General features: G+C 55.1%; 5 protein-coding genes across 5 annotated transcripts in view; 4 read left to right on the forward strand and 1 right to left on the reverse strand.

Moving 5' to 3' along the window:
• The window catches only part of PTSG_10140 (uncharacterized protein), a gene marked incomplete at its 5' end in the record, with an annotated part of 5904 nt that extends 5122 nt beyond the window's left edge, over window positions 1–782 (forward strand). Inside the window, 2 exons of the mRNA XM_004988420.1 lie at window positions 332–488; window positions 640–782. Of these exons, the coding sequence (XP_004988477.1) occupies window positions 332–488; window positions 640–680 (198 nt within the window). The 3' untranslated portion in view covers window positions 681–782. The remainder of the gene's footprint in view (window positions 1–331; window positions 489–639) is intronic.
• A 671-nt stretch (window positions 783–1453) lies between these two features.
• On the forward strand, window positions 1454–4148 carry PTSG_10141 (gastrula zinc finger protein XlCGF9.1). The gene has a single exon (XM_004988421.1). It carries the CDS (start codon window positions 1502–1504, stop codon window positions 3905–3907), a length of 2406 nt encoding a protein of 801 aa, XP_004988478.1. The 5' UTR covers window positions 1454–1501; the 3' UTR covers window positions 3908–4148.
• A 1102-nt stretch (window positions 4149–5250) lies between these two features.
• PTSG_10142 (uncharacterized protein) lies at window positions 5251–9415 on the forward strand. The gene is made up of 7 exons (XM_004988422.1): window positions 5251–5945; window positions 6240–6418; window positions 6898–7080; window positions 7441–7515; window positions 7748–7821; window positions 8071–8572; window positions 8918–9415. Exons 1-7 carry the CDS (start codon window positions 5669–5671, stop codon window positions 9128–9130), a joined length of 1503 nt encoding a protein of 500 aa, XP_004988479.1. The 5' UTR covers window positions 5251–5668; the 3' UTR covers window positions 9131–9415.
• Window positions 9416–9725: 310 nt separating this feature from the next.
• Window positions 9726–12374, reverse strand: PTSG_10143 (uncharacterized protein; the record flags this gene model as incomplete). The annotated part of the gene is made up of 3 exons (XM_004988423.1): window positions 11094–12374; window positions 10636–10908; window positions 9726–10343 (listed from the first exon to the last, which is right to left on the reverse strand). The coding sequence occupies exons 1-3, from the start codon at window positions 12204–12206 to the stop codon at window positions 9726–9728; spliced, it is 2004 nt and encodes a 667-aa protein (XP_004988480.1). The 5' UTR covers window positions 12207–12374.
• Window positions 12375–12708: 334 nt separating this feature from the next.
• Window positions 12709–15738, forward strand: PTSG_10144 (GIPC PDZ domain-containing protein). The gene is made up of 6 exons (XM_004988424.1): window positions 12709–12781; window positions 13326–13543; window positions 13891–14257; window positions 14577–14695; window positions 14956–15147; window positions 15378–15738. The coding sequence occupies exons 2-6, from the start codon at window positions 13361–13363 to the stop codon at window positions 15399–15401; spliced, it is 885 nt and encodes a 294-aa protein (XP_004988481.1). The 5' UTR covers window positions 12709–12781; window positions 13326–13360; the 3' UTR covers window positions 15402–15738.
• Window positions 15739–15740: the final 2 nt, after the last annotated feature.

A 15740-nucleotide genomic window follows, 5' to 3' on the forward strand; every position in this document is an offset into this window, starting at 1 on the left:
CCAAACACACACACACACACACACACACACACACACACACACACACACACACACACACACACACACCAAACACACACCAAACACACACACACACTACACACACACACTACACACACACACGCACGCACACACACGCACGCACCACACCAAACAAGCACACCAAACAAGCACATCCGTCGCCATTGATGCAATCTTTCTGCGGGTTGGGTGGGGTGGTCGTTCTGCCCCATTTCGATTTGGTTGATGCGCATGACATCATTTTTCTCGGAACTGACGGTCCCGCGCGCGTATCGTGGCGTGTTGCTGTTTTGGTTTTGGTGACTTGCACAAGTTGTTTGGCAAGGCTGAGTTGCCGCAAGCACCGGCAACAACGCAACACCCGCCAGAAGTCGCAGGCCAGTTCCAGGAAGCCGCAGTCACCCTCCCCTTTCCGACCCTTGTTCGCTTCCTGGAAAAATATGGCCTGCTCCCCCATCCTGACTTTGACGGTGCGCTTTTGCTTGTCCGCGTGCTTGTGTTGCTGGCTTTGGCTGCTTGTTGTGTGCGATTTTGCGTTCGGCACAACTGGCGTTTGGTTCGTTTGAAACTTCGCGCTTACTCGTTCAACTCACTTTTGCCGCATCTTCATGTAATATTCAGGGACCCCTGACGGATTGCGTGAGTTTGTTGAGGCTTGTTGATGACGTTGCGTTTGGTTGACCACGTTGCGAGGCCGCTCGAATTCGCAGAAGCGCCGACTTCTTGGAATTGCATTGCAGTAAACAAGGGTCTTCCATGCTGTGACGAACTTGTCCAACACAGCCACATCCAAAGAATCAAGCAACACACGCCACACGCACACATGCGCACGCTGCATTGTCCCTTTCAGTTTAGCTGTCCCCCCAATACCCTCAAAGAGAAGCAACCACTCACGAAGGCTAGACCGGTGGTGGCTGGGCGCAGGCAGCTCACTCACTCACTCACACATACGCAAGAAGCAACCGCAAAACAGTGTGCAGCCGATGCATGTTTGAGTGTGCGTGTGCGTGTGTGTTTGACAGTCTGCATGCCCATTTCCCACTTGTCAACACACGAGCAACAGCAACGGTCGCACACACAGCCCCACAGCTACACATATCATCATCCGCTCCCATCTACGCCGAAGCAACCACGACCACACTCTCTTCCATGTTGGTGTGGCACCCCCGCATCCAACTGCAGCCCCCACACTCTTCCGTCTCTCCTTTCCCTGTTGGCTTGATTGCTTGAGCGTGCACCACCCTGCAAGTGACAAGCACAGCCCCTTCTCACTCAAACACACACACATAGCACACACATACACACAGACATACACAGCCACACACGCACGCACACACACAGCCACACACGCATTCACACACGCACGCAAACATACCCATCCCGGGTCTTCTTTTTACATTGATCAACCGTCTCCTCTCCTCCCCCCCCCCCTCCTCCCAACGTCGCTACACCGCCCCTTCTCTTATCCACATCAGTTGCTTGGATGTCGTCCTCAGTGGCACTCCACAACCCCAGCCACACCTCTTCCCCTGCCTCCCTTTCCTCTGCCCCTTGTTCTCCGCTCTCCTCCGCGGCGTCGTCCCTCTGCCCAGGTGACGACCCCCTCCCGTCCAAACACACCGCAGCAGGCGTCTGCCCCTTTGACCTTCTCCGCCTTGCGGTTGTGTTCATGGACGACAACGACGACAAACACCAACACGCCAGCTGCAGCGGCGTGCAGCAGCAGCAGCAGCAACACCGACAACGGCAATCGCAATCGCAGCTGCTGCAGCAGCAGCAGCACAGCAACACCGGCCATGGCCACGACAGGTTCAGACCGGCCAGCCACCGTGGCAGCGGCTTGAGTGCAGGAAGCAATCCTGACGCCCTTTCCACCACCACCACCACAACCACGACGATGACAAGCACCAACAGCAGCAGTAATAACCGCAGCAGTGGCAGCAGCAGTGGCTACGAGCAAGGCAGTGACACCCGTGTCCGCCAGCGCCGGCACCCACGATCAAGCAAGGCACCCACTACCCAACACGATACCCAACGCGATTCCCAACGCGACACCAGTTACAGTAGCAGCAGTGGCGGCAGCAGCAGCAAGAAGCACACCAAGCACACCAAGCACAACAAGAAGAAGAAGAAGAAGCACAGTGATCAGCACAGCGATCAGCACAGCCACAACCACGGCAGCAGCCAGAAGCGGGACGCGGTTTTGGCTGGCGGCACCGCCTCCTCGGGTGCGCCCAACACCAAGCGCAGCAAAACGCGGCAGCCTTCCAGCCAGGACGACAGCGGCGGCAGCACATCGGCAACAACGACCACCAGCGACCAGCGGGAGCACGGCACAAGCCCAGACGACAGCGACAACAGCAATAAGAGCAGCAGCCATTTCGCGCCCAGCCTGCAGCAAGGCACACACCATGTTCTGCGCGTGGGCACTGGCGCCAGCCGCACGCGCGTGTCGCGTCAACACCACGCTGCACCACCATCTCCTCCTCCACGGTTGACAAAACACACGGCAGCAGCCCGTCTTCGCGCCTCCTCCCCAGGTGCCGAGAGCAGCACCAGCGCCAGTAGTGACAGCAGCAGTAGCGGCTGCGGCGGCCACAGCCGTGCACATCGCACCGCAGCGGCTAACACCGCCGCCACTGGCAGCAGCAGTGGCAGCAGCAGCAGTAGCCGCCGCACAACCGTGCACAAGCCGAGTGCGACCACCGCCAGCGCTGCAAGGAACCTCGAGAAGCAACGGGAGCACAAGTGTGGCACCTGCGGGCGTATCTTCCACCGGCGCAACCACCTCACGCGACACGAGAAGATGCACAGCCAGTCGTTTGACTTTGCCTGCCAGCACTGCGACAAGAAGTTCTACCGACGCGACCAGTACCTCGTGCACCTCCGCTCGCACACGGGCGAGCGTCCGTATGCGTGCGCGTTTCCCGGCTGCGGCAAGCGGTTCACGCAGAAAGGTGCACTCAACCGGCACCTCAAGGTGCACAAGGGAGTGGCCAGTCCGGAGACGCCAGGCGCCATGGCGGCGCCCGCACAGGCACGGCCGTCCCCGTTTGGCTTTGCCCCTCAGGCACCACACCAACAGCAGCCGTTGCCGGGCTCGCAGGTGATGATGATGCTGAACCACATGGCCCCGTCCTTTGGTGCAAACGGGATGCAAGGTGCACAGGGCAATGCTGCTGCTGCTGCTGCTGCTGCTGCTGCTGCATCTGGCGGCAGTGGCTTTATGTTCGCCTTCAACCCGTACCTTCCGCCACACATGCAACAACAACAGCAGCAACAGCAACAGCAACAACAACAAGATCCGTATGGCGGTGGCCTTCCGGGTATGTCCCCTGTCACTACAGCAGGCCCGCACGCCGTGGCGACCACAAGTGCACCCGCTCTGTCGGCAGCGGTGCCACCGCAGCATATTCCTGCCGCCTCCCTGGCTGGGTCCGCACCGGCGCTGTGGCAACAGCTCCAACACCAGCTGCAGCAACAACAGCAGCTCCAGCAACGTCAACACCAGCTGCAACAACAGCTACAACAGCTACAACAGCTACAACAGCGACAACAACAACATCAGCAGCAGCAGCCCTCCAACCTGCTTTCGCTCCCGCATGTCATTGGCTTCCAACAAGCCCTCAAACAGCATGGGCAACAGCAGCAACAACAACAAGAACAGCAGCAGCAAGGGCCAATTGCACCTGCTCCCGCTTCCCAACAACAACAGCAATTGCTGCAGCTGCAGCAACTTCAGCTGCAAATGTTCCTGCAGCGTCAGCAGCCACCACCACCACCACCACAACAACAACAACAACAACAACAACAGCAGCAGCAGCAGCAGCCTTCGTCGTCTGCGCGCTGGTTCTTTCCCACACCTCCCACCACGACCAACTCCAGGTAGTCCACAAGATGGCTGGCTGAACTGAACTGACCTGAACTCAGGAACGACCTACCATGGGCGCTCACACACGCATCACTGCTTCCGTGCTTCCGTATTATGCTTTGCTCTGCTTTCGTACTTTGTTATTTCTCTTTGTGGTGGGCTGGCGACCATCATTCGGCTTTTGCTTGCGTGCAAGCATGTCTGTGCTGCCTGCCATGCTTCGCTGATCACTGTTCTCTCGATAAACATGGCCCGAGTCCTTGGTCTTTTTGACTTGAAGGAGCAGTGTGTCTGTGTGTTGTGCATGGGGGGGGTGGTGGTGATGGGAGATGAGGAATGGGTTTGAGGCACAAGCCTTGTGGGTTGTCACATCACTTCAATCCTCAATCGGTCATCGAGCAACTCCCCAAGCAAGCAAGTAAACAAAGTCAGCAAGAAGTCTGGTTGCCAGTCATCATGGAAAGCCAGTCATGAACAACAACCTCGAATCCCCCTTCTCTCTCTGTCTCTCTGTCTCTCTCTCTCTCTCTGTCTCTCTCTCTCTCTCTCTCTCTCTCTCTCTCTCTCTGACTCTCTCTCTCTCTCTCTCTCTCTGTCTCTCTCTCTCTCTCTCTCTCTCTCTCTCTCTCTGTCTGTCTCTCTTTTTTCTGCTTCTTGTAGCATGGAACAGCCTCCCGGCTTCGTGTTTGGCGCAGATTGCCTTAGACATGCACGTGAAAGCGCGTGACTTGCGTGGAACGCCGCTAATTGAAACGGGGCGCCACCCTAACTGCATGCGAACGACATGTGAACTCTCTGACTCTGACGCTGTTGTGTGGGAATGAAGTGACAACCTCTCACGAACAGACCCAATTCATTTTCGTTTTGAAACACTCCCCTGTCTGTCTGGGTTGGCTTGTGCACGCCGAGTGCGATGGGCAAGACGGTTTCAAAGTGCTTTTCGTTTAGTGTTGACAGGGGCAGGCCCCAGGTCACGTCGAAACACCACGGGCTTGGGAACTTGCAATCGACAAGCAATGTCAAGGGACAGACACAGATATGCGGACACAAACGCTGCGCGAGCGTGGTGTCGTTAGTATGTGTCCATCGGGTACTTGGACTTCGAGACTTCGAGACTTCGAGACTTCGAGAGCGATGCGGGTGTTGTTGTTGTCGAGCGTCGAGAACGTAAACATCACATCATAGCATCATAGATAGATAGACAAAACACCGGACACGTTGGTGTTTTGTGATTTGACCTTTGTTATTGCCTTCTTTTGCTGTTTGATTGTTGGCACGTGGTTCCGCACTACTGCACTGGCCTCGTTTCATGGCTTCGCACAGTGAAGCAGTGTAGTGAGGCCACAAGCAGCCACAACCAACGCTTGAGGCGGGTGGAGCTGGTGTCATGGAGTGGATCCCACTACGATACAACAACGAAATCGACGAGAAGGACGAGAGGAAGAGACAGAAGAAGAAGAGGAAGAGGAAGAATTGACAAGACACCCAGACACCCTGCCCCTAGCCTGCCCGGGCGGCAAGCCATGTCTTGACGACAGCACAACACACCCATACCAAACACCAGTTCGCAGCTGAGTGAGTGCTTGAAGACCGTCGAAAGACAGACACAGAGAGACACACCCACAGAGACGGAGACAAGTGCAACACATCAAGCAACGCTCCCTCCAACAACCGCCCTGTCGAGGCCACCATTCGAACATCGCAAACCGCTAGCACCACCTCAGCGCGCGCACACACACTGCCCTACTGTCCACGCACGAGCTCACAAGGAGGCGGGTGATGGGTGGGTGTGCCTCTGTTGCTGCAGCGGACGCTGCCACATCGCATCAGAAGAGTCCGACTGCTGAAGGCGGCGGCGGAGATGGTGGGGAACGAATGGTCATGGTTGCGGCCAAGCGCTGGCCAGGCATCCTGCGCGTGGACGCGCCGCCCATACCTCCCAAAGAAGAGCCGGACCCCTCCGATCTGCTCTCTGTTCAACCAGGCGTGCTTCCGCTCGCCGCCACCAATGGGCAAGACAACAAAGCCAAGCTGCCAAACCTTGCCATTGTTCTCGGTGCGCCTGCCTCTGCTTGTGCGTGATTGTGTGTGTGTGTGCATGCGTGCGTATACGTGCATGTGCATGTGCGTGTGCGTGTACGTGTGTACATGTGCGTGTGTGTGATTATCTGTGTGTACGTACATGTGCGTGTGTGTGATTGTCTGTGTGCGCGTGTGTGTACATGTGCGTGTGTGTGATTGTCTGTGTGTGCACACGCACGAGAGTACTTTCAGGTACAGGTTCACTCTTCCAATGTTTGCAACGCGCCATCGGTGACCCCAACTTGCTTTGGCTTGAACATGCACACAGGTGGACCAAACTCCAACAAAGGCGCGGTGCTGCAGCACATACAGCAAGACCCAAGCCTTGACGTGACGCTCGTGTGTGCCGAAACGCTGTTGATTCGGTACTTGAGGAAGAACGCTGCGGGGGACTCCATCCGAGATGCACTCGACTTTGCAGAGAACGCCAGCGACACCCTCACCATGGTGTGTGTGTATGCGTGAGTGAGTGAGTGAGTGAGTGAGTGAGTGAGTGAGTGAGTGAGTGAGTGAGTGAGTGAGTGAGTGAGTGAGTGAGTGAGTGAGTGAGTGTCCATGTGTACCTGTGTGTGTGTGTGCGTGTGCGTGTGCATGTCTTTGCGTCATTCTGTGTGTCAGTTTGTGAACCCCTCTCTGTGTGTCAGCCTGTCTGTGTATCTTTCTTTGTGTTCGTCTTTGCGTCTGTCCCATCTGTCAATCTGTCCACCTGTCCGTGTCTTCTCCCCCCTCTCTCCGCTTGGTCTATGGTGCACGCGTTACTCTGCGAGTGGCACATCATCCTGGCGTTGTCCGCAGGTTGTACTGCTCGCTCCCTCATCCAGATGGGCCTTCCTTGCGTGTGCGTGTGTGTGTGTGTGTGTGTGTGTGTGTGTGTGTGTGTGTGTGTGTGTGTGTGTGTGTGTGTGTGTGTGTGTGTGTGTCCGCAGCAACTGTTGATGCAACTGGTGACAGAGCACCTTGCATGCGACGACAACACGCCAGCCCCATCCTCAACGCCAGCAGAGAGAACACGGCTTGTCATCATCGACCTCATCCCAAATCTCCGCGTCTTCTCTCGCGCGCCGCTCCTCCGCAACCCGGCAAAGCACCTCTCCATCTTCGAGCGGCAGGTGGGCGTATGCATATATATGTGTGTGTGTTTGTGTGTAGTACGCTTGCGTGTGTGTGTGTCTGTGTGTAGTACGCTTGCGTGTGTGTGTGTTTGTTTGTGTGTGTGTGTGTTTGTGTGTGTAGTCTCGGCTCGTTGCACGGGTGCTTCCTGTCGACGTACCTGCCGACGGCGCATGTGCACATGTACACGTACAACGCATCCAACACATCCAACACATCCAACACACACACACACACATCCAACACACACGCACACACACACACACACACAACACACACACACACACACACACACACACACACACACACACACACATACACACACACACACACACGCACAACTATGCGTTTCACCACAGGTGCAACGCTTTCGGTTTGCCCTGCATCTTGAGAGCAGTGCTGTGACAACACCCCTCAAACGCGCAAACACACTTGTGAGTGACGCGCTGATTGGCTGTGCTTGTTGGTCTGACAGCTTTGTTGTTGCCCTAGTTGTACAGATGCCTGTGTCTGCATCCACATGCGTTCCTGTGCCTGGCAATCAACCAAGCCATATGCGACGCACTTCGTTCTCCAATATCTCACCATCTCATCCGCACCTCATCCAACACCATCACCTCGCCCAACATCACGACCACCTAACACGATCATCGCAATTTGCTTTAGCCGGACGAGGAAGATGTGCGACGGTTGCAGAAGCGATCGCAGATGCACCAATCCAACACGTTTCCCCTCATCAAGTATGCATGGTCGCGCATGTGCGTATGCATGCGCCAAAATCAACAGCACGAACCCACGCACGCACTTCATCCACGTTCAACTGCCCTTCAGCATACACACACACACACACACACACACACATATATATATATATATATATATGTATATGCGCGCAACTACGCATTGTGGTCATCACACACACACACACACACACACACACACACACACACACACACACACACACACACACACACACGCATGCACCATAGGTACTTTGAGGACAGCGAACGCGTGATCAGTTTGAAGCAGACAAGCAGCGAACCGGCGCCCTATGCGCCAGCAAGTGCAGACGACATGTTGTCTGCGCAGACACGGCACACATCGCCACGCGTGAAGGCCGTGTACACCTGGCTGCGGGCATACATGCACGGCGCCGCGGATGGCATCGCGAGCATGCCCCAGACCTACCACGACACGGCAGGCGACGAATCAGCACAAGCCACCCAGTTCCAACTCCAGAGAGGCGGCACACAACAGCAGCACCGTGGCGCCGTGGTGTGCATGTGCAGTGGTGACGCAGAGCAGGAGCTGTTGCGCACCACCCTCGCAGACCACAACATTGCGTGTTCCCCAGTTGCACTTGAAGACGGTGGTGGCCACAACCGCGCAACACTGACCTTCAGTCTCAGAGACAACATATCAACGGCATTGGCGAGCAGCAGCAGCAGCAGTGTTGTTGTTGTCGACACCGCCCAACTCAAGCTGGATTCGGTGAGTTCATGTCCATGGAGCGCGTGTGGAATGCGTGATGTGCCCTCTGGTTGTGATGATGTGATGCGTTTGTACGTGTGTGTATGCATGCGAGTGTGTGGGATGTGATGTATCGTTGAGTGTTGTTCAACAACACACTCACTGCTGTGCATGCATGAACAATGTGTGTTGTCTTGGTTTGTTTCTTTTGGTCCTCGTCGTACGTGCTTCACGGTTCATTCCACCCACCACATGCTCAGCACTCGCTAAATACCGCATTCAACGCACGACACACACACACCACACCACACTGTGCAATGGTGATTGCACATTGCCCCTCTGACAACCTTCCTTCTGCAACTGCAGGGACGTGTATCTGTGAGCCACACCTCCAGCAAGAACATCGCGCAGGCACTGGTGTATTGCCAGGCTGGACAGATTCGCATTGGAGACACGTGCGTCGTGGATGTGGAGAAGGCAGACGTGCATGCGCACAGTGTGGATGGCCTGCTGGTTCTCTTCAGCAGGAAAGCGCGCCAACACGAAGCACGCATACTCAACATGCTCTCCCAAGCATGAGACACGTGACGGTGCACGACGCGGTTTTGTTGTTGTTTAAGTTGTTGTTATTGTTGTTGTTGTTTAAGTTGTTGTTGTTGTTTAAGTTGTTGTTTAAGTTGTTGTTTAAGTTGTTGTGTTGCTGGTGTTGTTGTTGTTGTTGTTGTTGTTGTTGTTGCACCCTGACGTTCATCGTGGTCGCCAATGTGCACCATGTGTCAGTCTCTCGGGTAATGTTTGGATCCATATAAAGCCCCACGCGACAATGCATGATCTCTTGACGCGTGTCACCAACAGAGTGATGGGGAGCAGTGTCTAAAAGTGCAATCTGGCCTTTATTTGAACGGCAGTCTGGCTGATGGATGGTCTAGCTTCGTTTGGTCAACGCTTATAATACCATGTGCGTGCAAGGAACAATGGTGGGAAGTGGCAGCAAAGAGGCTCGAACATAACCCCGTCTGTCACACACACACACACACACACACACACACACACACACACACACACACACACACACACACACACACACACACACACACACACACACACACAAACGCTTCAACATCCAAATCTACTGCACAATTCGCTTACACCAATAGGCTCCACCAACTCTTGTCTAGTGCATGCATAGGCCGAGGCTGTATGGGCTTGGGCGTCGCTTGCGCATGCGATTGGCGCGAGGGAACGATCCGCAGGGCCTTCGCTGCTCGTAACGCGAAACAGGCACCCGCTGTTGTTGTTGTTGTTGTTGTTGTTGTTGTTGTTGTTGTTGTTGTTGTTGTTGTTGTTGATCGTCATTGTCATCTGTAGCGGTTACCATTCTGTCATTCTGAATCTGTTGCGGGTCGTTGTGCTGGCCAGCGTAGTGCCCACCGCCCACTTCAATACCCGTCTCTGTGGTCTGCTCCTGCTGCCGCCTGCCACCTTGCTGCTCCTGCATCTCACTCGTGTCTACCTGATCCACCTGCCCTGTTGTTGCAGCTACATGCCCATCGTCGCTTCCATACTGCTGCTGCTGTTCTTGTTGCTGCTGCTGTTCTTGTTGCTGGTTGTTGTTTTCTGCGCCACCCATGTGATCGTCACCGCCAAGACCGACTTCCTCATCGCCACTGCCAGCTTGTGCTGTCGCCTTTGCTGCCGCGCTCGAACGCATGTGCAGTACAAGTTTGTCGAGCCCACACCGCTGCAGCTCGCACACAACAAGCGGTCCCTCCTGGCCAACACACGCCGCACGCTGCGTTTGTTTGTTGGTATTTGCGTATGTTGAGATCGTGAGCGTGAGAGTAGCGCACTTGAAGTGATGAGAGTGGATGCAGTTGGCGCAGACGAATAAACGCACAGACATACAGACAGACACACAGAGACACAGACAAGACACACGGAGGCACAGACACACAGAGACACAGACAAGACACACGGAGGCACAGACATACACACACAGACACAGACACACACACACACACGCACAGACACACAGAGACATACGCATGCAAATAGACAGGCAGACACATGCACGCAGGACGCACCAGGGCGGCGACGGTAAACTTGACAAGGGCGGGCACACGGAGTTTGAGGGAGAGCTGGAGGAGGTGAATGCAGTCCAATACATCCATGGACGCCATGCGTGGCAGGCGCTGCGAGTAGATGTAGTGGAGCACGTGTGCCAAGGTTCGTGGAGCGACATCGAGGGTCACAACCCCGTGATCGGCCTGCGTGGCAAAGTGCGCGGCAAACACGGGACTGCCTGCTGCCAGGATGGTTCGATGGCACTTGAACACCGTCTTGGCACTGCCCGCCTTCTGTTGGCAGGTAGCGTGAAGGGTTTCACGCGTGTGCATGTGTGCATGTGAGCGAATGTGGGCGGGAAGGAACTATGATGGACACAGACACGTTGCACAGGCAGCATCTGTCACCCCAGAATATATGCACACACATGCGTACGTGTATACGCAAGCCCCCCCCCCAAACAGACGCATGAACTCACGATGCGCACGTCACTGTAGATGCCAGTCCGCAAGAGCATGGAGAAATCAAACGATGTCATCTTGGGCGTAGTGACTGCTCGCAGGTCGTCGTCACTGGGCGGTGCAGCTGCGGGGGTGTGGGCGCGGGCCTTGCGCCGGAAGAATTCTGGGTCCGCCTGCGCCTCTGTGTACGCGGTCGTGTTGACGTGCTGACAGTTGGAGCACGGCCGAAACAGATCCGGGTTGGACAGCAGTGCACGGATGCGCCGCTGCACCTCTGCGTCAGCGACGGCACGTGTGGACCCAGTCACGCATGCGCACACGCGGCTGCCTTGCTCAAAAGCAGGGTGGTAAATGGGCGATGCCCACGTGAGGGTGTTGGCTGCTGTATCGCAGACAAGGTTGAAGGCGGCGCCAGAGTACGGCGAGTCTACGGGCGCTTCAAGCGTCAGTACAGTGTTACTGCTGTTGTCGGCTGGCTGTGCATTGTGGTTGCTCTGAAGCTGGGGTTGCATTTGGTGCTGCTGGGGCTGGGAGTGCTCCATGCCGATGGCCGGCGGCGGGGAGCCCGGTGAGGAAGGGCTGGAGGTGAGGGCAAATGACGATGAGCGCACAGAGACCGGTGGGCTGCAGGCTGGAGATGAACCCGCTGCTGATCTGGCTGGGGAGGACGATCCCGAGGATGCCAGTGGCTTTGGTGTTGCGAGGGAGGACGCCAACAGCGCCGTCGTCACCGCCGCCACCTGTGCTGCTGTTGCCTTTGTGTTTGAGGTTGCTGGCAAGAATGGTAACGTTGTTTTTGCTGCTGCCGTCTCTGTGGATGTCAGCGCAGCACTTTGCGCTGGTTCTTGTACTTGCTGCTGCTGTTGTTTTTGCTGGCAGATGTTGATGTCATCGGCGACATCCATGCTGTTCCAAGCCTGTTGCTGTTGCTGTTGCTGCTGCTGTTGCTGCTGCTGTTGCTGTGGATGGGTCTTCTTCGTCTTGTCATGTGCTGTTGGCACAACGAACATGGCAGAGTTGGAAAAGGGGAAACACGCCGCGCGTGACACTGCTAGCGAGTGAGGAAACGTGCTGTTGACGGATGTATGTATGCTATCGTTGCTTGCTGTTTGTATCGCTGCTCGCTGCATGAATCGTTGGTGGCTGTTGGATGTGAGGTGTTAGCTGGATGGCTGTTGCTGCGAATGCTGATGATGATGATGACGACGACGACGACGATGAGGATGATGATGATCACACAAGCAGCAGCAGCACAGCTCGTCTGTTGTTTGCTCAAACACCCACAGCACACAGCAACCGCCCCAGTTTCCTCCTTGTTGTTGTTTGGTTGTGTTGTGTGTGGTGTTTTGTGGTCAAGGGCTGCGTTGTGTTGGTTATTTTAGCGGACATCCGACGATCAGCGGAAAACTTCTTGGAAACGGCAAGGAAGAACTTAATTCAGTTCAACAGAAACTCGTGCTGTCGCATGCCGTTTGTAGAGTGCGATGAATCGTGGGTATCATTAATAATGTGCGTCATGACGATTCGTTGAAGATGTGCAGAACAAACCGAATAAGGGGCGTGAACAATGGGTGGAGCGCAAAAAAAGCGTCTCCGCCCTCACGCCCTTGCCAAACTGGACTTTTCCTTTGCCAAGGCTGCGTTGCATTCATTCCACCCTGTTTGCCTGTGTCGTCTTTCCTCGCTCGGTTTCGACTGTTGTTTGGTGAGTGGTGATAGTGGGTGGTGGCTGTTGCGCCGCAAAAGGAGTGATGGTGTGTGTGTGTGTGTGTGGGTGTGTGTGGGTGTGCGTGTTTGTGTGTGTGTGTGTGTGTGTGTGTGTGTGTGTGTGTGTGTGTGTGTGAAAAGAGAGAGAGAGAGAGAGAGAGAGAGAGAGAGAGAGAGAGAGAGAGAGAGAGCCACGACGTAGTGTATGTGGTGGTGTGAGCACGTCCACTGCTCTCTACACTGAGCACAACCAAAACAACAACAATATGTTGTGTTGTGTTGTGTGTCATGTTGTTGTGTCAATGAGAGAACAGCAGTCTCGCTGGCTTGTTCCGTGCTTGCTGCGTCTGTACATCCTGCATCTTTCCCACTCCTTTCCTCTTTCCTCAAGCTTGCAGTTTCGTTGTCTTGTTGCGTTGTGTTGCTCGCCCTCCTCCCTTTCCCTTCTGTCAAGACTTGTTTGTCGCCTCTCACAACCCCGCGTTCCCTCCTCCGCTCCTTGCCACCTCTTTCCTGCGTGGTTCCCTTGCTTTCTCTGGCAGTGTATTCCCACGCGCACACAGCTTCCACCGTCATCATGCCCAAGGACGCACCTCTCCCCGCCGCCCCTTCCGGCGCACAGCAGCCTGCGGAGGCCTTTGACATGGTCTTCCACTGCCAGCTTGCCCACGGCTCCCCCACAAAGCAGATTCGCGACTTCACCAACGTCAAGCAGCTCTACGAAGCCATTGCCAAGGCGTTTGGTCTCTCCACAGGCGACGTACGTTGTTGTTTGTTGTTGTTGAAGTTGTTGTTTAAGTTGTTGTTGTTGTTGTTGTTGTAAGTTGAAGTTGAAGTTGTTGTTGTTGTTGTTGTTGTTGTTGTTGTTGTTGTTGTTGTTGTTGTTGTTGTTGTTGTTGTTGTTGTTTTTAAGTTGTTGTTGTTTTTAAGTTGTTGTGGTTTAAGTTGTTGTTGTTGTCGTCGTCGTCACGTTTTGCGACCTCGCCTTGTGTCCAGTACAGTTTGGTGGACGTGTTGGTCCCTGGCACCACGCGTATGCTGTGTTTGAGCTTACGCCATGTCCTCACAACCACCACGCCCACCACCGCCGTGTCCCCCCCCCTGTAGATTCTGTACTGCACACTGAACACGCACAAGGTCGACATGACGCGGCTGCTCGGCGGCCAGATTGGCTTGGACGACTTTCTGTTTGCACACGTCAAGGGCCAGAGCAAACCCGTCAAGGTCGTCAAGGACGGCCCCGCGCTCGGCCTCACCATCTCCGACAACGGCGCCGGCTACGCCTTTATCAAGAAGATCCGCGACGACAGCATCATGTCCCGCGTGAACGACGTCAACGTTGGCGACCACATCTCCAACATCAACGGCACAGACCTCACCGGCTGCCGCCATTTTGAGGTTGCACGCATGCTCAAGGAGATCCCCATTGGCTCCGAGTTCACCCTGACCGTTGTTGAGCCCAAGAAGGCGTTCGGTGAGTGTGTGTATGTGAGTGTGTTGGTTCGGGAGCGATTTGAACGTATTGGCGTTCATCACGGTTTATTCCGTGTTGTTGTTGGTGGCGGCGGCTCGATACGCGAGATGAAAGGCCTCTTGTTCCGCGTCTTGTTGTTTTTGGTTTGGTGTCACAGTCCCTGTTTGAGCTTTGTATGCCACACGTCTTGTCAGACACTCACCCATGGACACACATACACACACATACACACACATACACATACACAACCACACACACACACACACACACGAACACACACACACACACACACCACACCTCCTCATTCCCACTGTTGCAGATGAGGTTGCGGGCATGAAGCCCCGCGGGCAGGCCTCTGGCACTGGCGAGGTGAAGGCCGGCGCCGGCAAGAAGACGCTGCGCATGAAGCGCGATGGCAACGCCGTCGTCGAGGACGTGGTACGTAGCCGAGGGTGTTGTGGACTGTTGTGTGCAAGCGTTGGCAAGGTGTTTGGGAAGACGGTTCAGGGTGAAGAGGAAACGCGCACAGCAGTTATCGCAGCATGCCCGTGCCTTGCTCTGTTGGTGTGACGTGAGTGAAACACAGCCGCTTGCTCTCATGTTTGCCGTTTGCCATCACCATCTCACCTCGCCATACACACGCCACCACACACGTCTGTTGCTCCTTGCCACCTTCTCTTGTCCTCAACCACGTGTAGCCAACGGATGCTGTTGTTGAGGTTGTGAACAAGATTGATGATCTTCTTGAGAACTTTGTTGGCATTAAGGACCAGGAGCTGTCCACCACCATCTACGACCTTGCCAAGGCGTCCAAGGAGGCTGACCTCTTTGCTGGCCAGCTCGACGAGCAGCTTGCAGACTTTGAGTTCCCTGACGACTTTGTCCTCGACGTACGTCTCTCTCCTGTTGACACTCACGCCACCCTCTTGCCTGTTTGTATGTGTGCGTTTTGTTTGTATGTGTGCTGTCTTCATCGAGGCAAACCGAGACTGTGGTGTGCATGTGTTGTGTTGTGTGTTAGTGTTCGTGTGCAGTGATGCCTGTTGCTTGTCCTGTTGCCAATTGAGTTGCTCACGTCACGCGCTGTGCTGTGTAAACCTGCGCTCACTCCTGCGTTTAGGTGTTCGAGATGGTCCACAAGTAAGCAAGCACTCGGCTTGTCTGATGGTGCTGACCTAACAACTACCCAACCGGTGGCCTTCCCCTTCTTCCTCTCCTCTTGCCCCTTTTCCTCTTCCTTGTGTTCCTCCCCCCAACGTCCCCAAATCACTTCTCCTCTTCCTCCCTCCTCCTCTCCCCCTTCCTGTTCGCCCTTCGCTCTCTTTGAATCGTATGTGTCGTAGTGCGGCGTGTGCGCATCATGTTGCTCGGTTGTTGGTCTTGTGTGCTGTGTGAGTTGTGACTAGCACCTTTCGTCCTGTGCGGAGTGCCGTCGTGCGTATGTGACATGATGTTTCTGAGCAATACAAGCACAAACAGACGC

The sequence above is a fragment of the Salpingoeca rosetta genome (assembly GCF_000188695.1).
Source record: "Salpingoeca rosetta unplaced genomic scaffold supercont1.35, whole genome shotgun sequence".
NCBI classification, from domain to species: Eukaryota; class Choanoflagellata; order Craspedida; family Salpingoecidae; genus Salpingoeca; species Salpingoeca rosetta.

Excerpts from the sequence above, each read along its gene's own strand:
- PTSG_10144 (XM_004988424.1), top strand. The coding sequence starts at position 13,361 with ATGCCCAAGGACGCACCTCTCCCCGCCGCCCCTTCCGGCGCACAGCAG. Across the intron at positions 13,544-13,890 it reads TTGGTCTCTCCACAGGCGAC|ATTCTGTACTGCACACTGAA; the intron begins GTACGTTGTTGT and ends CCCCCCCTGTAG. Across the intron at positions 14,696-14,955 it reads ACGCCGTCGTCGAGGACGTG|CCAACGGATGCTGTTGTTGA; the intron begins GTACGTAGCCGA and ends AACCACGTGTAG.
- PTSG_10141 (XM_004988421.1), top strand. The coding sequence starts at position 1,502 with ATGTCGTCCTCAGTGGCACTCCACAACCCCAGCCACACCTCTTCCCCT.
- PTSG_10142 (XM_004988422.1), top strand. The coding sequence starts at position 5,669 with ATGGGTGGGTGTGCCTCTGTTGCTGCAGCGGACGCTGCCACATCGCAT. Across the intron at positions 7,081-7,440 it reads TCTCCATCTTCGAGCGGCAG|GTGCAACGCTTTCGGTTTGC; the intron begins GTGGGCGTATGC and ends GTTTCACCACAG. Across the intron at positions 7,516-7,747 it reads TCAAACGCGCAAACACACTT|CCGGACGAGGAAGATGTGCG; the intron begins GTGAGTGACGCG and ends AATTTGCTTTAG.